This window comes from Armigeres subalbatus, chromosome 3 (assembly GCF_024139115.2).
Source record: "Armigeres subalbatus isolate Guangzhou_Male chromosome 3, GZ_Asu_2, whole genome shotgun sequence".
Taxonomy (NCBI): Eukaryota; Metazoa; Arthropoda; class Insecta; order Diptera; family Culicidae; genus Armigeres; species Armigeres subalbatus.
The window spans coordinates 108,813,290-108,839,495 of NC_085141.1; the positions used below are offsets into that span (position 1 = coordinate 108,813,290).

The window sequence follows — 26,206 nt, forward strand, 5'->3', positions numbered from 1 at the left end:
TTTTTCTTGTTTACCTTCTGCATTGAATTGTCTATTTCTTATCATTTGTTGCATCTATTTCTGATGTGTTATCCTGTCAGTATTGTTTCTATTATTCAACATAGTACTGGAGAAAGTGCAACATTTTTTTTTATCAAATGTTCATTCCAATTTGTTAATGTACCAGGCGATGTTATACCAATTCTACCATTTGTTTATATACTTCCTAATTCTGATGTTCACAGACAGTCATTTTTTATTCTGCACAATATCACTTCTTTTTTGTTTTAATAGTACTTTGTGTGTGTGTGTATCACCGCGCGTCACAAATTCTCTTCACAGTTCTCGAGTTCATGTGTCAACCCGTCCAGAACAGAATCAACGATTTGGAAGAAGCGATTGGCAGAATTTCCGCGAAGGTAACCCATGTTTGATTTTTTTTGTCCAACGAATTTCAAAATGTAGTTTTTTTTGTTGTCGTTAGATTTTGGATTTTCTATGTTTGCTGTATATATTAGCATGTGTGTTTGTGTTTTTGTGTGTAGAAGACAGTTTCCTGTTTGTTCTGAATTTTGCATGCTTGTTATCCATTTTGAACATTGTTTCGAAGCGATCTAGTTGTTGGTAAGTTGTTTAAAATCGTGTTTGTTGGTTATTTAGATCAATATAAATAATATGTTTTCTAACTTTATATTTTCCCCAAACGCAAAACATTTTATTTTTGAGGGCGTATTTTTCATTTATTTTCTACTCCTTTAAGACGGCTGAATAGATTGAAAATAAACACAGTTTGTCGTTTCACGGGATGACATTTTCTCTACTCTTATGGTTGTCTGAATGAATATAAACTATTCCATATTATTCTTCTGTATTGTTTTGTAACGATAATTTAGAGTGGATTCATTTATATCTGTTGTGTACTATGTATGTTTAGATGTTGTGTTTGTGTATTCGTTTTTTCTTCATTATTTCCATAAGCATGTTGGAAATTCGATTCCCGGTTCTCCGACGCGGAAATTGTTGCCTTACTCGTTCCACCAATCACTGGCGCCACCGCTGTTGCTGTAGCTGCCACCATAATTGCCGCCGCCACCGCCACCACCACCGCCTCCGCCTCCGTTGCGGTAGTAGCTTCCTTCCTCACGACCTGTAAGAAAAAAATGTACACCGGTATTTTAATTAAAGAATTTTATCTGTGCGATTACTGTCGGAAGGGTAGGTATCAATGTTTGTAATGAAAAAGTCTACGTTTTCAACTGGCGTAACTACCAGGCTAGCGAAGTGCTATTCGGTTACTTTTATTTTCCGCATAACAATTGTACATATTCGACCACTAAAGGTTTCCCTAGAATTTTATTCGAATTCTTCAGCAAATGATTAGGACTTTGAAACATTCAGGAGTCCGGAAAATCCAGAGTTTTGAGAATATGTTCACAGTTTGCCTATAAAATTAAGTTTTCTATCATAATCCTAAAAACTATTGTTCCACCTAGCCTAGTCAAAATACAGCCTTTCCGTGTTTAGCATAAACACAATCCTCTGTGAATGGGATCTATTTTTTTCAGCGATTGATCGTCTTAAAATTATAATAGTGTCAAACAAGGAAGCCGAATGGAACTTTGTTGCATTCATATAGGTTGAATCTAACTGCATAAAAAGTGTTGAAGAATTCAAACTACTAACTACAAACACACATACGCACCCGCACGTATGAGAGTATTATCTATTATTACACTAGAGTGAGTGGTCTACTAATGCCGGGGAAGTGCTCTCGTGGCGAGGTATTGAGCAACAGGGTGCCAGTCACGGTCACCTCCTTCTTGAATTTGTGGACAAGTAGTGTTCTCTTGTGCAGGACGAGGGAACTATTTCAATGAGTGAGAACCAGCGGGCAGTGAGGCATCGGACTGGAGCACCCTCTGTAAGGTACCTTAACCGCCTGGCTGGTGCTGGGGGAACCGCTGCCTGGATTCAGCTTTGAACCCCTTAATTAAAAAGGCACCTACACGAAGACATTTTCACAGCTAGTGGAGCTTACTGTTAGGCCGATGACATGCTGACGCGTGTACGTGTCTGCTTTATGAGTGCTTGAACGCGCTCCGCATCGCTCGAGTCGTTAGTAGTATTCTTGTCTACAACGACCCTCTGGAAGACAGACATGCATAAAGATCAATTCCATCCGAGTAAGTTCAAATTTGTCCGGTCGTGAATTGAATTTTTGATTTTATTAAAATATTAGATTATAGTTATATTTCAAAAGATTTGCGGTTCCGTGGAATTTTCAATTAAACAATTACGCTTATGAATAAATGATAAGAAAAAAAAGTTTCTCTTTGAAGCGCAGAGAAAAGGGGAGGATTTGTTTCCACCCTTACGTGGGCTCTTATTTTGGACCACCAAGAGGAATTTGCACTCATTGGTGCACTCATATGCACTTGATATGCAAAAAAATGTTCAGGCCAAATTTGAGCATAATTGGTTATAGAAAATCCCCCTGACAATAATAGAACAAAACCTGCCAAAGCCGTCATTTCCCCTAGGTAAATGCTTTCCTGCCTTTCTATAAACCATCGGAGATCAGAATGAACAATGAACATAATTGCTGAATGAATGGACAACATCCATCCAGCCGTTCTCAAATTATGTAGATACTAACACACACTTATTCAGCTTTATATATACAGACTAAGGAAATCAACTCACCATATCCACCTCCACCTCCACCGCCATAACCACCGCTTCGGCCCCCTCCACCGCCTCGTTGATCACGGTTATTGCCACGATTGTTGCTTTGTTGACGGTAATCCCTAGAACCGAAAGTAGAACTTGATCCACCATAGCGCTGATTGCGACCGCCACCACGACTACGGCTTGCCCACGAACGATCACTGGTCATATCTTCCAGGAATGACGGAATCTCTTGTTGGGTCTCCTGTAGTAGTCTAACTAGGCCGTTAGCCACGTTCCGGTTCTTATCATTGAAGAAACTGGTAGCGATGCCGAGATTACCCATACGGCCGGTACGACCGATGCGGTGCACGTATTCTTCGATTTCTGCTGGCAAATCAAAGTTGATGACATGTTTGACATTTGGAATATCCAAGCCACGGGCCGCTACCGCCGTTGCAACTAGAACTGGGCAGCGACCAGAGCGGAAACACTTGAGTGCGTCCTCACGTTCCTTTTGGGTGCGATCACCATGAATGCTAGTGACAGGGTGACTGTAATTGTATAAAAATTCTTCCAATGAATCGGCGGATTTCTTCGTTTCAACGAAGATTAGCGTTAGACAGTCTTTTTCGTCACCTTCGTTCTGTGCTTTGATGTTTGAGAGTAAATCCAACAAATGTGAGCGTTTGTCGTGTTCTTCTACCCAGAAGATTGACTGAGTGATGTTGACGGAAGTGGATCCTACACGACCAACGGCCAAAAAGATATATTTGTGAAGAAAATCGCTTGCTAGCTCTTGGATCGCTTTCGGGAACGTGGCTGAGAACATCAGAGTTTGGCGTTCTCCGGTCGGTGGCATTTTGCATTCTTCAACTATACGACGAATTTGAGGCTCGAATCCCATGTCCAGCATACGATCGGCCTCATCAAGAACGAGAAAACGTATATTGTCGAGTCCAACCTTACCGCGCATGATCATATCTTCCAGACGTCCAGGTGTAGCAACAACTAGATGACAACCGCGATCTAGTTCGCGCATTTGTTCCTGAGTATTGTTTCCACCATAGAGGACGCAAGGGCGCATGCGAGAGCGATAACAGAATTTCTTAGATTCTTCGAAAATTTGAGTTGCCAGTTCACGAGTTGGAGCCAGCACTAGTCCAAGCGGGAACTGCTTGCGGCGATTGGATGGACGATTCGGTGGTGGAGCAACTCCATGCTTGTACATCTGATTCAAAATTGGAACCAGGAATGCGGCCGTCTTTCCGGATCCCGTCTGAGCACAAGCCATCAAATCACGTCCGGTAATAATAATAGGGATAGCGTACTTCTGAACCGGTGTTGGTACATCGTAGCGCGCCAGTTTTACGTTGTTCTCGATAATCTCTGTCAGCTCAATGTCATCGAAAGTGTTAATATTCGGTGGCACGGCTTCACCCGTCGCCTCCACGGGAATATCTTCGTACTTGCTGAAATTGATACCGGTGTTACCGTGTTTGAAGAGCTCCATTTCCAAGCGCTCGTCGCGCTCGGTAAGTTGCGTGTAGTCGATGTCTCCTCTGGAGCGTTCGTTCCAGCGTCCACCCATGCCGGGTCCGCGTTCGTCTCTGCCGCCGCGGTAGCCTCCGTAGCCACCTCCTCCGTATCCTCCTCTATTCTCTCCGTTCGAGGAAGGTTCTTGCCATCTGTCATTTTGCGGCGGAGGATTATCCATTCGCCGATCACGGAAATCTCCTTGGCGACCACCGCGAGCATTGTTATTCCAATTACCATCATTTCTCGGTTGCTCGCCACGATCGACAAATGAATCGATAGTTGGTTCGCCGCCATTTTGCTGATACTCCTCCGGTTGGGGTTGTAAATCTTGTTCTGGGGCACGGTCTGGTGGAGGTCCACGATTATATCCACCGCCGCCACCACCACGGTTGTAGTTGTCTCTTCGATCGTTTTGGTAGCGTCCACCGCCGCCACCACCACGACCACGGTTGAAGTCACGGTTACCGTAGTAATCTCCGCGGTCACGGTCGCCGTATCTTGATCCTCCGGAATAATCGTCGCCACCACGGCCGCCGCGATCGTAACCTCCTCCACGGCCGGACTGATTATCGTTCTCAGGACCGCCGCCGCCACCACCACCACGGCCACTTCTCAGCTGAGGTGGAACGTAACGAGCAGACGAAGATTTCAAATTACCCGAATCTTGCGCGCACTGCGGCTGCTGCAAGTCCAGACCAGCAAACTAGAATGAAAGAAAAGGAAAACGAAAGACGTTAGACAAGGACATCATTAATTGGCAAGCACTTTGGGAGCGGTTCGCACGAAATCTTGAATCAAAATTCCTAATCTGATAATTACAACCCATGAAAGCTTTCTAAGTGTCATACGACCCCGAATAATTCACATTTTTATACGATATACAGGGTGTTTGTTTCCTGAGTGTGCATATTTTGGGGGCAGCTTGGGGACCCCAAAACATGAAAAAGTGCCCATGGAACATAGGGTCGGAAATCACTGCTAAGTGAGTTATTCAAAATTCTATGTTTTAATTTTTGGTCAACTTTACCAACCTCTATCTCATTAACCATTGATCGTATAATCTCAGTCAGCACACAGAACGAAAGCTTAAAGTCTAAGCTTGGTTAGCTTCGTTGACCTTATGTTGATAAAAGTGGTTTTAAGTACAGTAATTATGCAAACTTTCGAAAAAGTGTCAAAAATAACGTGCTTTTTTCTTATAATTTAGTGATTTTTCATCAATACATTCGATATTATGAAAAAATTTCTTCTACAAAACATTCTTATGCTTCTTTGCTTCCAAAATGTCCTTTGGTGGAACATTGTATGGTTTGTAGTTTACCCGTAATTTTCAATTTAAAATAATTAAGAAAAATCATCGAACGGCAATTTTCATCGCGATGTTTGCTTCAAAATGTTGGTTGGCAACCCTACCTGTTCGGGCGTTCGTTGCTTGCACGTGGTGCGATCGTTTGTAAACACCATGCATGCCACTAATGCCGTGCAGAAGTGAGGTTCAAAAAACAATGGATCAGCTGATAGAAAAATTGGTTATTTTTAACCAGGGCGTAAATTGTTTAAATAAATCGCACGTTTGTGTGATTAACTTTGAAAAGCATAAGTGTTAAATTTGCAAACTATCCACGCTGTCTGATGTAAGGGCTTATCTGTTAGAAGCGGCCATAATTTATTTACAGATAATGCTTTTCATCAGTAATTACCTATCATTTTTATTTTGTTTTCCTTAAATCGGATGATACCTTGATAATAAAATCCGACGCATGTAGGCAAACGATTGACGAATGACTTCGTATTTGCCTTGGTTGCTTCTGGTAGGGGGGTGGAAAATTTTCATTCAGTTGTAGTCGTCCTGCGGTGACGATATGGCATGATTTGTTTATGCGGGTACTTTACTTTTTTGGAATTATTTTAATTTCAGTGATTCCGGGTCATGGACATTTTAGTGTATTCTTAAACTAAACAAAATGGTATTTATGGGAATCCGATTAAGAGTCGTCCGTGGGTACTTTCGGGAGGTGATGCATGAGAATTCGACTAATCAATTTATTTTAAAATTTCTATGAATTTGTGGGGGTTTTTGGGCTCTGATAAATTTCTGTGAATTCAGTTTGTTCTAATGAAACTACAATCTGCTTTTTAGAAATACGATTGAATCTCCTGAGAGTCTTTGTGGGTTTTGGGAATCCGGGTGCATGTGGATAAATTTATAAGGCTCTGGATGGATTCTGGAGAAACCTGCGTGGATTCGTAAAAATCCGGAAACAATGGTGTTGGTGACATTTTCATTTTAAAATTTCCGCGTTCAATTCTAAGGAATCCGGAGGATTCTAAGGAATCCCGGAGGATTCTAAGGAATCCCGGAGGATTCTAAGGAATCCCGGAGGATTCTAAGGAATCCCGGAGGATTCTAAGGAATCCCGGAGGATTCTAAGGAATCCCGGAGGATTCTAAGGGATTCGTTAGAATCCTCCGGGATTCGTTAGAATCCGGGATTCGTTAGATTCCTTAGAATTGAACGCGGAAATTTTAAAATGAAAATGTCAAATATCGTGTTTCAGATTTTGAATCCAGAGCATTTCAGAAATAAAGCATGGCCAGTAAGTTCTGAAAAAGTAAAACAAGCAAACTGATATACTGTTTAGGTGTCCCAAAGTAAAACATAATATACCTCAGAATACATGCAATTTCTACCCATGGACCATGATCGCATATGTGTATGTATAATGTATAATGTTAATGTGTATGTAACCAGGGTTGTGCAATGTCAGGATGCTCTTTGTACATTCATAGAAAACTTAAAATGATACTCTTTCTATATGGCTAACCATCATTGCACAAAGAGCGTCCAAGACAACCAAATGGAACGAAGCTCGTGCTGATGAAGAACATGCGAAAATGTGTATCCCCGCTGCACAAGATATTGTGTTCTATGCTTTGCATTAATTTTCACACGATTAGCTTTATATGTGTGCACGGCCCAATGGCAATACAACTGCAAATTGATGGTGATGAGTATCTTTTCGAAGGCAAGTGAAATGATGATCCTGTATCGTGCCACTCTTTTATATTTTGGAGAATGATGGAAGAAGCAAATCCAATCATTTCAATAGGCATGTCACAATAAATAGCTTTGTGTTACTATGATGGTTGAGGAGAGTGTGGAATGCAGAAGAATAAGCGTGTCTATATCAGGGTGTTAAAAGGTGTTGATGGTGATGGTGCACAGCATTGTATGTAACACTCGCATTTTTCTTTATTCTGTAGAAAGCCTGCGAATCGTTAAGAAAGCTCAATTTACGGCATCTAATCCCACAACAGTAAGTTTGAAATGATTGAGTTTGTGGGGAGGATTGACAAACAATTTACAAAATCAATTAATATGCAAATGTTACAAATATGCGATCATAGGCAGTGTTGTGTAGGTGTACTTTGTGTGTTTCCTTCGAAATCTTCATCCAGATTGTTATTATGTATTTCTAAGAAGGAAATGCATTCGCAATTTATTTATTTCGTCAAACAAAGTAGACTACATACCTAATTAATCCTTTCCCGCCCACGACTTTTTTCAAACATATCAAGGATACATATTTGAGAAAATGCGAGAACAAAAGTTTTTTGACATTGCTTAAATTAGTGAAAATAGAAAAAAGTTTTTGATTGTAAATCAATAGTTAAGTGATTGTTTTCAATAGTTTAGCTATTTGTTCTCACAATTTATAATATTTGCAGTCTAACGGCCTGCATTTCAACTTAGTATTCTATAAGCCATGGGTTCCCAAACTGTGGGTCGCGACCCCAAGGGGGGTCGTGGATCGATCATTGGTGGGTCGCGAAAGACTAATTTTGATTCATACTTTTGATCCTATTTTGTACCACAAATCTATTCAAGGAATTAGATATGGATCTACGGAATTAATTGGTGACTAGAGTACAACCAATTTTACGAAATCAATGGCCTTTTTTTGTAATCCGAAAAAGATGAAGTTATGAATGCTGGACAGAGGCATACACTCAGAAATAGAATGAAAAATTGCAGAGATTTTTGCCAATACAGTACAATTAAAATCTAACTCAAAATAAATCCAACTACAATCTAAATCCGTTACCCAAAAAGGATGGAATTATGAATGCTGGACAGAGGCAAACACACAGAAATAGAATAAAAAAGTTGCAGAGATTTTTGCAAATACAATACAATCAAAATCTTACTCAACTCCAATCCAAATCTTTTCCCACTACAATCCAAATACAACCCAAATCCAACCTTAATCCAATCCAAATCCATTCTAAATCCGATCCAAATTCAATCCATATCCAATTCAAATCCAATCCAAGTCCAATCGAAATTCATTCCAACACCAATCCAAAACTAAATAAAATTCAAATTCAATCCAAATACATATTCAAATCGAATGTAAATCGAATTCAAATCCAACTTTGTTCCAATCATAATCCATTCCAAATCCAAAATCAATCCAAATCCAAATCGAATGTAAATCAAATTCAATTTCAACCCAAATCAAAATCCACTCCAAATTCAATCTCAATCCGATTCCAACCCAATTCCAAATCCATTCCAAATTTAATCTCAATCCAATCCAAATCTGATCTAAAATCAATCCAAATCTAATCCAAATCCTCCAAATCCAATTCAAATTCAATCCAAATCGAATGTAAATCCAATCCAAATCCATTTAAAATTAAATTCAAATCCGATCGTAATCCAATCTAAATCTAATCCAAATCTTATCCAAATCCAATTCAAATCTGATCTAAATGCAATCTTAATCTAATCCAATTCAAATTAGATCCAAAGCCAACTCCAAATCGAATGTAAATCGAATCCAATTCAAATTCAATCCAATACAAACCCAACTCAAATCCAATTTAAATCTATTCCGAATAGAATATAAAATGACTGAGATTTTAGCAAATATGTACAATGAAGAGGTATGAAACAATTTCAGCAATCTAACGCAAATTCAATTTCATCCACTTTCTAAAAATAAAGGCATTTGGCATTTGGCAACGCAAGCAATATGGGATTCTACTAGGTGGGTCGCCTATCCTAAAAGTTTGGGAACCTCTGAAGCATTTCCTCAGTTATTATTAATTGAAAGCTTTTCATTGCTCGCTATTGCATGAGTATGTATATTGTGTGGCAAGTACTAGAGAGTCAAGAATGTTTCCCACCCGAAACCGGACCGAGCATCGAACTCGCCATCTTCGGATTGGCAATCCTACGTATTTGCTTGGCTAACTGGAGACCCCTAATTCGAAGCATTCACACTGAACCAATTAATCCGAAAATACTTATTTGAAAAATTCAAATTCAAGATTGTGATTTTAACAATTCTCTATGCCTACTGCCCCTCTTCACATGCACGTCCCATAGCGAAAAACAGTAAGTGGAGAAAATGTCAATTGAAATCTTTTGACAATTTTCCGTTGTTTCGCGTCCGCAAATATTTTTTTGAATTGTGTATTCAAGGAAGGAGCGCCCAACATAGCTCTGCTCCCCATAAGTTCTTATCTCACGCTTCCACGGGTCGTCCGATGACAAAAGACCGCCAGGTAAGGGTTGTGTACTTAGCTGGCAGTGTAGACTGGGCACTGTTGTCCTTCTGACATCAGCTAGAGTGAGAAAGTACGTCTCGATCGTCTGTTCACCAGGAGGTGCGGCTCAAACAGCGTCTGCCTGGTACCCAGCGGCTGAGAAATGAAATGCTGTATCGCGTCAGCTATACCTAAGGTGGCAGTCCCATCAGCACGATGTAGGTAACGCGACCCCGATAAGGTAGCTTACTGAAGACTCTCAAATACCACGAAAAATTGAGATAGAAGATAAAGAGAACGTTATTTTTGGCAACCGACCCGGCAACGAAAATTTCGTTTAATAAGGACTATGATAGGAAACTCGGTACCTGGAAAGTCAGGACCCTAAATGAACCTGTACCAGTGAGCCTTCTGGCTCGTGAACTGCAGAAGGTTGGAGTGAATGTGGCCGCTATTCAAGAAGTCCGATGGCCTAGATCTGGAGAATTCCGAGCCGTGGACCCCACGACCAACACTGCATTCAAATATAACATCTATCACAGCGACGGCGGAAAAGCAGAGCATGGAATTGGTTTCGTAATGATGGGCAAGCATATTCTTCTTCTTCTTATTGGCATTACGTCCCCACACTGGGACAGAGCCGCCTTAATGTTCATTAAGCACTTCCACAGTTATTAACTGCGAGGTTTCTAAGCCAGGTTACCATTTTTGCATTCGTATATCATGAGGCTAGCACGATGATACTTGAATGCCCAGGGAAGTCGAGACGATTTCCAATCCGAAAATTGCCTAGACCGGCACCGGGAATCGAACCCAGCCACCCTCAGCATGGTCTTGCTTTGTAGCCGCGCATTTTACCGCACGGCTGAGGAGGGCCCCGGCGAGCATATGAAGCGAGTGATGCGGTGGAAACCCATTAGCGAACGAATCTGTGTGTTGAGGATACGGGGCAAATTCTTCAATTACAGCCTAATCAACGTTTACGCACCGACAAACGATAAATCCGACGACGTGAAGGACACGTTTATGAATGTTTTGATAAAGCCTATGGAGAGTGCCCAAAGCATGACGAGGAAATTGTTAACGCTAACGCTCAGGTCGGTAGAGAGGACTTTTTCCGTCCCATAATCAGTAGGGAGGGCCTTCACTCTGCTACCAATGACAACTACCTACGGCTAGTGAATTTCGCTGCTGCCGAAAGAACATCCGGAAGCCCACCTGGAGACACCCAAATGGTGAAACTTGCAAACAAATAGACCATGTTCTGGTAGATAGGCGCCATTTCTCGGATGTTATTGCCAGAAGTCGGATGTTGGTGTCAGGTACCCGATCGAAAAGAAATCGGTACAAGGAAGCAAGAGCAGCCGAAAAACGAACCCATCGCAGGAAGAAAAAGAGTACGAAGAACAAGTTATTAGTGAGGCGCAGAAAAGAATGGAGCAGAATGATATGTGGAGGTTTCATGAGACTGTCAATGGCGTGCGGAGAGAGACAGCGCCATCTCCCGTCATGTGCAACGACCAAGAAGGAAATTTGCTGACAGATAAAACCGAAGTGGCTGCAAGGTGGAAGCAGCACTTCGAGAATTTGTTGAATAGTGGAAATGACATCGGTGCATCGTCGAACAGAATAAATATTAGCGACGATGGACAAGCTGTGGAGCCGCCTACACTAGATGAGGTTAGAAAAGCTATTAAAGAGCTGAAAAACAATAAGGCTGCGGGGAAGGACTAGCTCCCAGCTGAACTTCTCAAACATGGCATTGAGCAGCTTTATGAAGTTCTGCACCATATGATGTCCAAAATATGGGAAGACGAAGAATTGCCTGCTAGCTGGTTGAACGGCCTCATCTGCCCTCTCTTTAAGAAAGGGCACAGACTGGAGTGCGCCAATTATCGAGGAATAACTCTCCTTAATTCGGCGTACAAAATTATGTCCCGTATTCTGTTCAACAGATTGAGTCCGCTTGAAGAGTCCTTCGTCGGCGAATACCAGGCAGGTTTTCGTGAGGGACGATCAACGACGGATCAAATGTTTACCCTAAGACAAATACTTGATAAATTCCGGGAGTACAACTTACAGACACATCATCTGTTTATTGATTTCCATGCGGCGTACGATTCAGTGAAACGGAATGAATTATGGCAAATTATGCTAGAACATGGTTTTCCGGCGAAACTGACACGGCTGATTCGTATAACGTTGGACGGATCGAAATCAAGTGTAAGGGTTGCGGATGCAATATCGACGTCATTTGTTACCTTAGACGGATTAAAGCAGGGTGATGCACTCTCGAATCTACTGTTCAATATAGCGCTCGAGGGACCGATTAGGAGAACTGGTGTGCAAAGAAGCGGTACCATTATCACAAAATCGCATATGCTCCAGAGATTTGCGAACGATATCAATAATATCAGGATTGATCGCCGTGCCGTGGAAGAGGCTTTTGCGCCTTTTAAGAGGGAGACAGCAAGGATTGGACAAGGATACTCCATTCGGCGTAGGATCATCGAAGAGCTGTAGCCAATCAAGTATCAAGTGTAAGTTAGTTAGAATAAGGGAGTTTAATTGAGCGAAGTTGAAAAAAGTCACAGCTTTTTTTTCCACTACGGACACGCTAATGTTACATACATGCCAAATAATTTTGGACCAGATCAGCTAAATATTCACAATCAAGAGTGTATTTTTTACAAAACTTTTTAAATTTTGAATAAAACTTATATAGGGGAACTGTTTTGTTTTCCATCTCACTGAACATATAATCATCTCATCGCAACACACAGAAATTCTGCACCAATCTTGTCGCTTTTTTTTGCTAACAAGCGTGCTCACTGGTGAAAAAAATCACAAAAATAAGAAACAAACAAAATTCCTTTTCATTGCTTTGTTTTTGATGGGATGGAAATAGGAGCTATGGAATGAACTGCCGAACCGTTCGCCTAGATAAAAATTAATTTCTGCCTGCCTGACCCTTACAGACTACAAAACCGATCAGCGTAAAAAATTCTATGCAGAGGTTTTTGGGGCCGGAAGATTGTTCGAGATCCCCCCCCCTCTGGAAGGGGGGCTTCCATACAAATAAAACATAAATTTATGCATAACTCGAGAAATAATTAAGCAAATAAAACCAAATTTTGCATGTAGGAATTTTTTAAGACAAGAAATGTTTCTATGGTGAATTAATCTAGGGTTTCTCACCCCATTCCCGGCCTAACATGCGCACGACTGCATTATTTAATTGATATTTATGACTAGGGGCAACTTTTCTGAATTTTGTGGGCCGTGTAATATTGCGATGGGGTTCACCTCTGCTTCATAAATAGTTATTCTTGCTAAACACCGCTTGAAAAAGCTTTTATTTGATTTAAATTAACATGGTGCAGCACTCATTTCAGTCATAGGCGATTGCTTATCCGGCATACCCAAAATCTCCTCGGCATACGCAATATTTTACTCAATCTCTCAACATCTTACTCTCATTCTCTCTCTCTCGGGACGGCAGAAAATGCGACGTAAACAAAAATATGCACGTTCCACGACAACAAGATGCCAGATGGTATTATTCATAATCATTTTTATTTGGTTGAGAAGATATAGGGTAAAACGTCCTATCGTTGTGGTATGCCCTAATGTTGCGGTAGTGTTAAAGTAGTCCATTCTGGATATAATACCATTGAAAACAATTGTGGGTACGCTAAAACTCTTCGAATTAACGACTAGAACAGCTTTTGTTTGACAAAATTTCGTTCAAAATGATGAAAAATCAACATTTTTCGTTAAAAATTTGAATCCCTTGAGCCTATTATTGCGGTAGTGCTAAGGTCCTATTGTTGCGGTATCGCTCTCCATAAGAATTACATGCAATACCGCAACAATAGGACTGACCTTCAAAAAATATCGCAACGATAGGCAACTGCGTCCTATTATTGCGGTAGTTTGTTTTTATTGTGATAAAAACAAAACAACATAAGTTCAGCACAATTCACGTAATATTTACGAAACTATAGTTAACGAGCATCCTATTCAACTACTACAATATAGAATTCGACCAACAGTTAATTTTTAAGATTTTTTGTAATTAATTTCATTTTGAAACGGTGCTTAACCCCTCCATAATAGGTCGTTTTACCCTATTTACTCATCCAAATTTCTTCCAAACACTTAAAAACAATATCTTTTCCACCTTTTGAAATCGAGAGAATTATAAATAACATGATAGCGTCAACGTATTAGACAGTTTTCCTATTAACGATGAAGGATTATCTTCATACTAAAATAAGACTTATGGCCTTTTGGCAGCACTGTACAGCTAGAAGTTCTTGGGCCGAAGTGATTTTTTGTTCGGTTTGAGGATACATTTTTAAATGTATTCCAATATGTTTATTTAAAATCTAGTGATACGAATAATTACAAAAGATTGAAGTGCGTGAGTTTAGCATTATTGTGTGGTGATAAAAAGCCTGAAGCAATGGTTGTATCGAGCACTGTGACGATTTTCAGGTAGGTGTTTATTTGATGATACCGTTTTGTAAAAGTGGAAAGAATCACTCCGGCTCAGTGGTGTTGCAACGAAGAGCAAAAGTTTGAAATCTACATTTTTATTTTCTATAATTGGATCGATTAGGAGTGAAATAAACGGTTGAAAAATATTGAGTATTGTGCGAGATAAATAGGAGACTTTTTTAAAATGATCAATCATAAACCTACGGCTGCTAAACAGTATAAATCATTAGTTTTCTTTGCAGTGAGCCGGGAATGGGGTCCATAGGCCCAAGTAGTGATTTACCCTATTCCTAAAAAAAATCGAATTCCCAAAGTTCCAAAAAGTCATTTTTTTCCAAAAATTTTTTTTCGGGGTCACACTAGATCTCGAAGTTTCATACTTTTTTGAGACATTTGGCATCATTTTTTTTTTTAATTTCGAAAAAAAATAGGTTCTAAAATTGTTTAATGTTCTCGACGTTTCATGCATTTCAAAGACATCTGGCATCAAAAAAATATCGATTTCGAATTTTTCCTGCACACCTCCATTCTCCCCTGGGAAATTTTTGTGTTTAAAAATAGTCAAACTTTGACCGCTTTGGTCAAACACTTAACGAAGTTCGATTGAGCTGAAATTTTGCATGGGGACTTTTTTCGAGGAGATGAAACTTTTGAGCAGTACCCGTTTTTGAAATTCGAAAAGTCGATTTTCATTGGCACCCTAGTATGTATCTTGTATGGCAAGTACAATGGATACACTATGCCCAAGGAGTCGAGAATGTTTCCAAACCGAAAACATGCTAGACCGGACCGAGAATCGAACTCGCCATATCCGGATTGGCAATCCTACGCCTTTGCAGGTAAGGCTAATGGAGACCCCTTATGTGATACAGGAAAGTTATTTAGTCGGATATATACAGTGGTGTTCGTATTAATAGCAGCAAAACAATAATAATTTTCGTTTTTTATAGATCGGAAAAACAACTGAATGAATAGTTACTAACTTGATTGTAAGGACTGTATCGAAAATAAGTTATCCACTTTCAAAGTGTTGATACTCAGAAACTCATGAAGGTATTGGTTGGTTTTACCCTGCATTCGACGTATTCGTATGTTAAGTTTCAAATCAAAATTTGTTTGAAAATTTGTTGTTTCCGATGTATCTCAAAGTGAAAGTGATATGGAAATTTGAGTTTTGGACACATGGCTCCGTAAGAAGGACATCAAGATGGATAATTTGATCAAGCGTTTCGCTATCCACCCCCAAAGGTAAAAATTCATGGTCAACAAGCTTGGGGAACTATACGCTTGCTAATCTGTCGGAAAAAGGAAGAAAATCAAAATCAATTGACCGGAATTTGGACCAGAAATTAATCATGTTTTAGAACGAGGCAAATTTATGCCGATTTGTGACCAGGAAGAAAAATACTTGAATAAACGTTGTAATATGGCAATATTTATTCAGTATTATATTTTTTCATAAAACTTAACAAACAGAATTAACATATATTGCTAGACACATTTTAATAAATTTTTAAAATCCATCCGATTTTATTCAAATAAAATAATGTGGATAACTTATTTTCGATACAGTCCTTAGGTGATACAGGATACCTAGAAGATTATGTAAATAATATGAGTTGTGGAATATGACATTTTAAATTGAACAATATATCAAAAATAAGCACTGCTATTTTTCCGAAAAAAATTGCCTAGTATGTTATTTTTAACAAGCTGTTCAATAAATCTGATATTTCGTGTATGCAAATTTTAACATATTTGAAGTTCACTGCCAAAATTTCAGCTCAATTGCCATAGAGGAACAAAGCTACAGCATGCCAAAGTTGGTAATTTTGTATGAAAATGGGCCTTTGCTGCTATTAATACAAACACCACTATACCTAAATTTTCCCAGGAAATGCTTCCTTTAGTAGATGCATTAAATACAATAAGATAAAGAATCGAATAATTCTCTTTTTGATCTTTCAAAATTGCGATTAATTGCTTAATTTAGAATTAATCCATGCCAGTCAGTGAATGTTTCCTGTTGAAATATATTTTGGCAAAAATCACAGAAAAACGACCACATTGCAACAAGACTGTCCCGACCTTGTATGAAAAAAGCCTCTGGAATTACCAAACGAGTGAAGCTCCGACTGAATGATCGGCTGCATCCCAAAATACAGATGCAATATAACAAAACCTTGAACAGCACTGTACATTGCCGCCTAAAATTAGGTTATTAAACTTTGACTTGTGTGATCCAATTGCATTATCGTAGTCTTCGCAAAAGCCCTTTCTCCCAAAGTATTTTTCTTCCGTTCTGCTTATTCACAAAAGCGCTTTAATTCTTCAATGCAAACTAACGGACAAAGGAATGGCGAAGAACACACTACTTAGTTGAATTTGCTTTCGCTTTAAAACCAACCGGTCAACTCGAAGCAAGATGCATGAAACACATTGACTAACATTACGAACTTACGAGTGAAGCCTTGAGCGAGCGCGCTGTGATAGGAATGGGCTAGGTTACGAACGAACTGAAACGTTGATGAACGACGTCAACGACAGCATACGTGCTGACCGAAGCACATTTTCGCATCAGCTGAAAACGTAAACGTACAATTTATTTTATAGCGTATAGCGGCCACCGAGTACGACCCAAAGCTGGAAAAAACCGGCTTCGCTTATTTTAAAATGAAGTCTAGTCACTGCAGACCGGTCGATGAGTAAGACATTATTCGCTTTTTGCACTTGACCGCGAACGAATGCCTTCGTCGAACAACTCGAGTGATACTTGGCTCATTATAAGGGTATTATAGATTCATTCAGCTTGTGCCTCAGAGATAACGTTCCGTAACGAAACGAACAGACAATTTCTCCGACACAATTTGCGTGCTACGAATATTCATAGGTTTGCATGCCTATAGCTAAGTTATCTATCTATTATCATTCATTATCTGTTATCATATGCTACTCGTTGCCATTCCCTTTGTTAGGCCACGTAACGATTTTCGCGCAATATCGCTGATGAATGATGAATGTGTTTTGAGAAAGTTTATCCGTCAATTCCTTTGTTACGTTGTGCAGCCGCACACGGGCTAAACATCATAACTTCAACCATTGATGTTATTTGATAAGTCGTTGGTATTCAATTGAACTGGGTGCGCACTATGCACAAGTATTTGAATCACGCGGTCAACTCGTGACGAAATGTTTAAACTTGAGTTTTTGTTGCTATTCTGCTTTGAGTTCATTTGTATCGTGATTACCTAGCTTGCAGCGTCAGAGAAGTCATAGGTATTCTGAAATACTGCGACGATACAGTGCAGTCAAGAACAGGAATAGATTAAAACTTTGATGCAATTATTGATTTTATATTTCCATTTTTCATTTCACAGTGTTTGATGAGACATAGAGAGCGTAAGTCAATCCAAAGTCGAAGATGAAGAAGGAGTAATGGCTAACTTGTCCTTACGATTACAGGGATAACATTACATGAACGAATTGAATTAATATTTCTTCTTTTTTTCTTCTTCTTATCTATCTACATATAAAATCTTCTATATATAAATATGAGTTTGCATTTCCTTTGAGGCAATATAATTCACGAACGGATGGACAGATTTGCAATATTTTATCACTAATCGATTCGACTTGAGGTCAGCTGTGTTTATATCTACAAAAAGTATGCAAATTTGACGGAAAAAGTTGAAAATTGTCGAAATACAATATAGTTTTGAGAAATCCCTACATCTCACACTGGACCATTGCCACCTCGCAGTACCTCAAAACAAAATTGATTTCTAAATTTTTTTTAAACTACCTGTTGGTCTTTTCCACATTGCAGTAGTCGAATAGGATGCTCCTTAACTATAGTTTCGTAAATATGACGTCAATTGTCCTGAACTTAAGTCGTTTTGTTTTTATCACAATAAAACTAACGCAATAATACGACGCACTTGCCTATCGCTGTTCAAACAAAAGTTGTTCTAGCCGTTAATTCAAAAAGTTTTAGATTTAGTGTATCCACAATTGTTTTTAATGCTATTATATCCATAATGTACTATTTTAACACTACCGCAACATTAGGGCATACCACAACGATAGGACGTTTTAAAAACGAATTTATGTTTGTCTGACCCTTATAGACTCGGAAACTGAACTGATCGGCGTGATGTTTGGTGATCATTAGATAACTGTTATTGCTGCAACACCGCACGAGGGCGAACGAGGCACGATATAAACGGGCGCGGAACAGACAAAACTCGATTGTTCAGAAGAAAAAGCGCCAGCAGGAAGATCGAGACCGTGAAGAGACGGATCAACTGTACCGCGTTAATAACGCACGAAAGTTCTATGAGAAGTTAAACAGTTCACGTAAGGGCCACGTGCCACAGCCCGATATGTGTAAGGACATAAACTTCTTACAAACGAGTGTGAGGTTATCCAAAGGTGACGGCAGCACTACGAAGAGCACCTGAATGGCGATGTGGCAGACAACGGTGGTGATATGACACACGACTTCCGGATCCGAATCTCCAGAAAATGCAGGAGGAGATCGGCCGGCTGAAAAACAACAAAGCCCCTGGAGTTGACCAACTACCAGGAAACACGGTGGTGATGCACTGGCTAGAGCGCTGCACTGGGTGATTACCAAGGTTTGGGAGGATGAGGTTCTGCCGCAGGAGTGGATGGAAGGTATCGTGTGTCCCATCTACAAAAAGGACGATAAGCTGGATTGTAGCAACTACCGCGCAATCATATTGCTGAACGCCTCCTACAAGGTACTCTCCCAAATTGTATGCCGCCGACTAACATCAATTGCAAGATAGTTCGTGGGGCAGTACCATGCGGGATTTATGGGTGAACGCTCTACCAACCACAGACCAGGTGTTCTCCGTACGTCAGGTATTGCAGAAATGCCCACGATTACAACGTGCTCACACATCATCTATTTATTGACTTCAAAGCGGCATATGATACAATCGATCGGGACCAGCTATGGCAGCTAATGCACGAAAACGGATTTCCGGATAAACTGATAAGGTTGATCAAGGCGACGATGGATCGGGTGATGTGCGTAGTTCGAGTTCCAGGGGCATTCTCGAGTCCCTTCGAAACACGCAGAGGGTTACGGCAAGGTGACGGTCTTTCTTATGTCTGTTATTCAACATCGCTTTGGAGGAAGTAATATAGAAGGGCTGGGATTTACACGAGTGATAAGATTTTCACGAAGTCCGTCCAGTTTTTTGGTTTCGCCGATGACATAGTTATTATGGCACGTAACTTTGAGAGGATGGAGGAAGCCTACATCAGACTGAAAAGCGAAGCTAAACGGATTGGACTAGTCATCAACACGTCGAAGACGAAGTACATGATAGGTAAAGGCGCAAGAAAGGACAATGTCACAAACCACGAGTTTGTATTGGTGGTGATGAAATCGAGGTGGTGACGAAATCCGCAAAACACTCCGATCGAATAGAGTTCACGGCCGTACCAAACTGACTATCTACAAAACGCTTATTAGACCGGTAGTTCTCTACGGACACGAGACCTGGACGATGCCCGTGGAGGATCAACCCGCACTGGGAGTCAAAAGGAAAGTGCTGCGTACCATCTATGGTGGGGTGAAGATGGCGGACGGTACGTGGAGGAGGCGAATAAACCACGAGTTGCATAAGCTGTTGGGAGAACCATCCATTGTTCACACCGCGAAAATCGGAAGACTGCGGTGGGCCGGGCATGTAGCCAGAATGTCGGTGTAATCCGGTGTAAATGGTTCTTGACAACGATCCAACGTGAACAAGAAGGCGAGGTTCACAGCGGGCAAGGTGGATCGATCAGGTGGAGGACAATTTGCGGACCCTCCGCAGACTGCGTGGTTGGCGACGTGCAGCCATGGACCGACCTGAACGAAGAAAACTTTTATGTATTGCACAGGCCACTCCGGCCTTAGTCTGGTAATAAAAAAAAATTGCTTGACGAACTGAGATGATGTCTGTATGTGTGTGTATGTTCACCCGATTCTTCATTTACACGGGGGATGTGTTCCGTGTAAAAAAAAGTTTTCAGTTTAAAATCTGAAAATCCGTGTAAAAAAAGTTTTATGATTTCTCGACAAATCATGCAAAATGGAGCAACTTTGCAAAAATTTTGTATGGGATTTTTTAACACGGCCGTGTAAAAAAAATCCGTGTAAAACCAGAATCGGGTGTATACAAATTTTGCAGACACACATTTTGGAACTTAAATTAAACTTTACTTAAAAAGTAAATTTCTCCAGCACCTGCAGGAAATGATCCAAGAATACATGCGGAACTCTTGTAAACATCGTATTGGAGGTTATTTGGTTAATATGGAGAATCACGAATCACTTAAAAGGGTGTATTTTCTAATAATACTTTATTACAATGACATAAAAACTGAAATATCTCGAAAATGACATAATGCCATTTGACATAACGACTTTAGGGGATACGGGAAGCACGAAAAATCATCAAATCGTCAGTATTTTCATCATTGAATGCTTTTTTTTCCACAACAAATATGGTTTTGAAAAAGTATCAGCGGCGCGTGCTTACTCGCAATCTACATGCTGATACATTTACAGTTACATCAAACAACTGAAAACCGAAATACGCCGCTCCAAAGTTACGAGGTCATAATGCTAGATGGAGCCAAAAGATAGGAAAAATAACACGGTGTGTAGTGCTTTTCCGAAGCCATTTAAAATAGTGACTTTAGTGACCAAAGCTGACGAAAAAAGGGACCAAATAGTGACTTTTAGTTGCAGAAAAAGTGACCAAATAGTGTTGCAAGTTCAATGAGACGAAATTAAGCGTTTTTGGGTCGAAGGAAAATAGTTTGTGGCGAAAAACATCTTTTCACTCACCACTCTTTTCTCTTAGAACAGACTCAGGAGAGAAACGAAAATCGTACACGCTAACTTTTATCTACTCAGTGACTAAGTAAAATTGTATTGCCCTCTCTTTTAACCCCACGAAAATTTTACTCAATATCAGTCAAAAGCAGGACTGCTCAAAACTCAGAACACCTGTTTTTCTTTCCCGAAAAAAGATTTCTCGGCGAAAATCTGCGTGAATGAGCATTTTCTTCTCTTGAGAATGAGTGAAAATTACGATCATTGGATTAGCTGACCACCTAGTTTAGAAAGATGCAGAGAATTATACGATTTGTCACTGGTGCCACGGAAGTTTTTGTAATTTTTAGTGCGACAGGAACAACAGTACGGATCGTTTTGGTAGACAAAGAAACAAAAAAAATATGAAGATTCATGTTCAACGAGCTTGGGATTGGACGCTCGACCTCCTGCTTGTAATGAGGACCATGCTCTCTAAACATTCAAATTTTTTCCTCCTTCCGCAGATTTTCCGACTTGCTGTGCGTATTCATGAAAGATTTTTGCTATGGAATTCGACAGCGCATGCAATCTTCAAAATTGGGGAGACTTGATCTCCTTTCTACTTTTTAGAGCAAACCCTTCATTACATCTGTCCAATTACAAAAAAAAATTAGAACAAATTATATTTTCTTGATTTTTTTAGACAAATTTTTATATTATATTATATATGGATGATGAGGGATCAAGTCTCCTGAAATTGATGCAACAACTCAAAATCCAAAAATCCTGAAATTGCGGTGGAGTGTTGGCATTTTTATCTCTTCATTAAGTATATTTATGGATTTTTGCTGTAACAAAATGATAGCATTTGGTAATTATCGGGAGAAGTTGTTCTAATTTTGCGTGGCCACTAAAAAACAACTTTACAACACAGTAAATAATAGAGTATATAAGGTTGTCTATTAAAAAAAAATAACTCGCCGCATAACGATCATTTGTCTCCACACCTTCCCCTACTGTATAAAGATTTTTAGCATACTTATGTTTTACTTTTGATGTGGTACTTACTTAACGAGAGGCCACCGACTTAGCGACACCCTCATAAATACCACGGAGTTGGATAATGAGGAAGGTATTCGTTGGGTCAGGATTTGCCTGTAGCTGGCAATGTAACCGTGGTAGATCTTACCCCGTAACACACCATGTAAAGGTGTCTACCCAGCGTTACGGGTCCTTCCCCTACTGTATAAAGATTGAGCTTAAAAAAGGTTGAAATCGACAGGTCTTCAGCTTGCATGACTGTATACCAATTTATAAATTGGACATAAAACACCTTCAATGAAATGGTAAAATACCTATAAGAGCAGTGAGTTAAATGGCTTGCTAAGTTTCCGAGCGATAATTTTTCCAAGATCCGAGATCATTTCTGCCATGAAAAAAGGATTATCCGATGGATACATAAAGCTTTATAAAAAATCTTGGTCAATAGTTTCAAAATAGTTGAAAATTGTGACTTTTTGCGAGAAAAAGTGACTTTAGTGATTTGAGTTGAGGTCGAAAAAAGAGACTTTTTAGTGACTAGCCCGAAAAAAGTGACCAAGTCACTAAAAAGTGACCCACTACCAGGCATGTAAATGGCATAATGTGTTGGGTACCTCGAGGTCATTTGGCATAACGACAATTTGCCACAATGCCCACACACTTAATCGTATGAATATATGAATTCAATTTTTAGAAGTACAATGTTTTTTGCCTAGGCGTAGATGACCCTACTTCTTGAGAATGCATTCGCCCGGAAAAAGTCAAAGCGTATAATATATTATGATTTTTTTTCTACGCATACGATCGGAATAATACAAATGAGCAGATGATTCCATCTTTTAAAGCACACAATTTCTCCTTTATAACGAGAAAGAATGCATGCATTTGCTTGGAATAATTCTAATGAGTAGATCATTCCTCCATTGGAAGAGCACGCATTTGAAAAAAAAACTTGAAATCACATGTGTCAGGAATAAGGCAAATTAGTATGTACATTATTTCTTCATTTGAATCACGAATTTTCCCGGCTCCAAGACCGAACTTTTTATAGAAGGCTTGGAGACCCATAGTGTTATATACCAATCGACTCAGCTCGACGAATTGAGGTGATATCTGTGTGTGTATGTGTGTGCGCCAAATAATCTCACTCATTTTTCAGGCACTTATCCTTAACCGATTTGCCCACAAGTCGCATTCGACGCGGAATCTAATCCCATTGTTTCGTATTGAAAATTGGCCCAATCGGACTATGGGCTTCGGAGTTATGGCCAAACCAAAATATATTTTTAGGTAGGGTAAAGGATGTATTTTGGACCACCCTTACGGGAGCTCTTATTTTGGACCACCAAGAGGAATTTGCACTCAGTGGTCCAAAATATGAGCCGTCGAACTGGTGGTCTAAAATACCTCCCTTACCCTACTTAGGTACTTAGCTGATTTACTCGCAACAAGTTTCATTCGACGCAAAATCTTGTCCTATTGTTTCGTATTGAAAATTGAACAGATCGAACTATGGTTTTCGAAGTTAGGGCTTTTTTCGTCTGTGAATAAGAATACAGGTATCTAGCATATTACTTTGATATCAGGTGGACCATCGAGTAATAGAGAAAATATTGAGCAGATTTTTTTTAAATAGGGTATCGGCAGGTATTCTCGACATGCCATTACGCTTCTTCACGCCCCATACACAATTACAGAGGACTTTTGGTAAAATGTTTCTATATTTGGTTTTAGAGCTTGTGCTGGAAATAAGACCCTGCGTGAATACTATTCGCTGCCCTGTCATCTTCATGCAACATCTAATAACCAATAGCAATAAATAATGCCGTGTCCTATTTTATGCTGCCAAATTTCTCGTGCTGAATTGTAAAAAATGAAATTTCCAAATAAATCTAAATTCAATAACAAGGATCGCCCTCTAGCATTTAAATTTGTTTCTTGCGAGCCGTTTGTTTTTCCAACCTTATGTTAGATTTGCACTTTCTAAGCCTTTCGTGTGCACCATTAAGGTCCAAACGCAATTAAGCGGGACGGCGATGGAAACGTAAAATTTTACAGAAAATATATTGGCTCACTCTTCGCCGTTCCGCTGTATTGCGTAGGGGCCTCTATGTACCCCTTCCTTGACTACTCAATTATAAATAGAAATTTGGATCCACCCTATTATAGATTAGTAACATACTTTTCCAACAAAGCTTGGTTATAAACTAGCAACACTGGCTTGCATCCAGTTGGAATTGGAAGGCACCAAGAGGGAAATCGGGTTAGAATTGTGCAACTTTCTCCCCCCACTAATCGCAAGTTTGAGTACAATCCGAAATGTAAAAAAATGTAGATACACTTACCTGCTGCTCTAGACCTGTACCATTTTGGTTAATAGCATTACTCATATTACTACCAGCGTTCGTATTGTTTTTTGTCTTCTGCGTTCCTGCGATGCTGAAGTGAAACGTGCTATAAAACTGACGGGAATCACAAATTAAAGTCTTATTTTAATTCGACAAAGTTCACTTGGCTCGGTTGAGGCCACCAGGGAACACTTTATTCCGTAGCGGTTCTTTCTATCGATTGACCGAAATGAACTTGCAGGGCTTGGGATTTCTCAATTCACACACAATGAAAGCTCTTTTTTCGCTTCGCTTGTTCTTCTTCTTCTTCTCAGCTGTCCCACTATACTTATTCTTCTTCTTCCTTCCAACACTCCACGCACTAGAAAAAAAAGACGATTGAAGGTAGTCTCAATTTCACAAACTTCGAACCCGATTTTCGGGCACTTCTAACCACTTCCGGTTACTGCAAATATCACACGCGCAATGCGCAGCACTTCTGCCACAAATTGCTGGCCTTCCTGCTTCCAGGCAAAACGGTTTTAACGCGAATTTGTACCTCAAAAGAATTCTATGACGAATTCGTCCAACTTATGCACTGTTCGGAGTTTTCTCCAAAGGGAATGGGTGGCACCAGGGCCGGTCGTAGTTTACTTGCAAGGCTTTGCGTTCGTTGTACGATTGTATCGTTAATGTTGGTAATATGAAACGTTGCCGCATCACATTCCAGTGAAATATTTCACATCGGATTACACGGACAGAAATTCCCCTAAAATTTGAGTTCAAAATATTGCCGATTTCACCAATTCGAAGAGTTATGTACAGTCACGATTCGCTGGTTGGGTCACGACCTCGGCCCAACTAACGAATTCGGTTTTTTAGTTGGGCCAACTGACAGCCATTTGAACACGTGTATTTCGACTTGAACATCACAAATGATGTCCAGTGATGCCCAATCCCGTTTTCCGTGTTTACATTGAATTTTGACGTACGATTGCTTTTTAGTTGGGCCATGGCCCAACCAGCGGAGGCCCAACTAAAAAGTGACCCAAGTATTAAGATCCCAACCAGCGAATCCCGACTGTACCACGCCCGTTTCAGGGCGCAGCTTAAAAAACCGCTACGTTTTTTTAAGCTGCGTGCACGCCGCGCCCACGCAAGGTATGTTTACGTGTGCATTACTCCATTTTATGCTGGGTATTTACTTTGCGTGAACGCGGCATGCACGCAGCGTGAAAAACCGCTACGTGGACATCGGCCCAGGAAGGAAGAAGTAAAGGGTACCTTACACCTCGGCGTTAAAAGGACGCATGTGTGCATCGGGAAAAAGCGGTAAGGGAACGTCCATAAATTACGTAACGCTTAGAGGGGGGAGGGGGGGTTGAGTAAAGTGTGACGATCCATACAAAATTTTTAGAAGCTTTATACAAAAAGTGTGACATAGGGGGGAGGGGGGGTTGAAAAATTCCAGTTTTTGCGTTACGTAATTAATGGATCTTCCCTAACACAGCGTCGCCGCACCGATGCACACCTGCGTTTTTTCAACGCCACTGAACTTAGTGAAAAACGCCACTTCAACGCCACTTATACTGAACTGAGTGAAAAAATAACCAGAGTTAACAAAACAAAATATTTTTGTCGTTTACTATCAATAAAACAATGATTAGATCCAAACCTAACATTAGCTCCCGATGCGGTAACCAATCTAACGGAAATGAGACTAGCATTTAAATTGGGAACAAAGAGAACATCA

General features: G+C 40.1%; 1 protein-coding gene across 3 annotated transcripts; it reads right to left on the bottom strand.

Moving 5' to 3' along the window:
• On the bottom strand, positions 1 to 25,162 carry LOC134223480 (ATP-dependent RNA helicase bel). Of its 3 annotated transcripts, none has more exons than XM_062702625.1 (4): positions 25,013 to 25,162; positions 24,472 to 24,835; positions 2,683 to 4,888; positions 1 to 1,126 (listed from the first exon to the last, which is right to left on the bottom strand). In XM_062702625.1, exons 2-4 carry the CDS (start codon positions 24,514 to 24,516, stop codon positions 1,005 to 1,007), a joined length of 2,373 nt encoding a protein of 790 aa, XP_062558609.1. In that variant the 5' UTR covers positions 24,517 to 24,835; positions 25,013 to 25,162; the 3' UTR covers positions 1 to 1,004. The 3 variants fall into 3 exon arrangements, with proteins under 3 accessions (XP_062558609.1, XP_062558610.1, XP_062558608.1); XM_062702626.1 differs by having other exon boundaries at positions 24,472 to 24,588; positions 25,013 to 25,133; XM_062702624.1 differs by having other exon boundaries at positions 24,908 to 25,093.
• Positions 25,163 to 26,206: the final 1,044 nt, after the last annotated feature.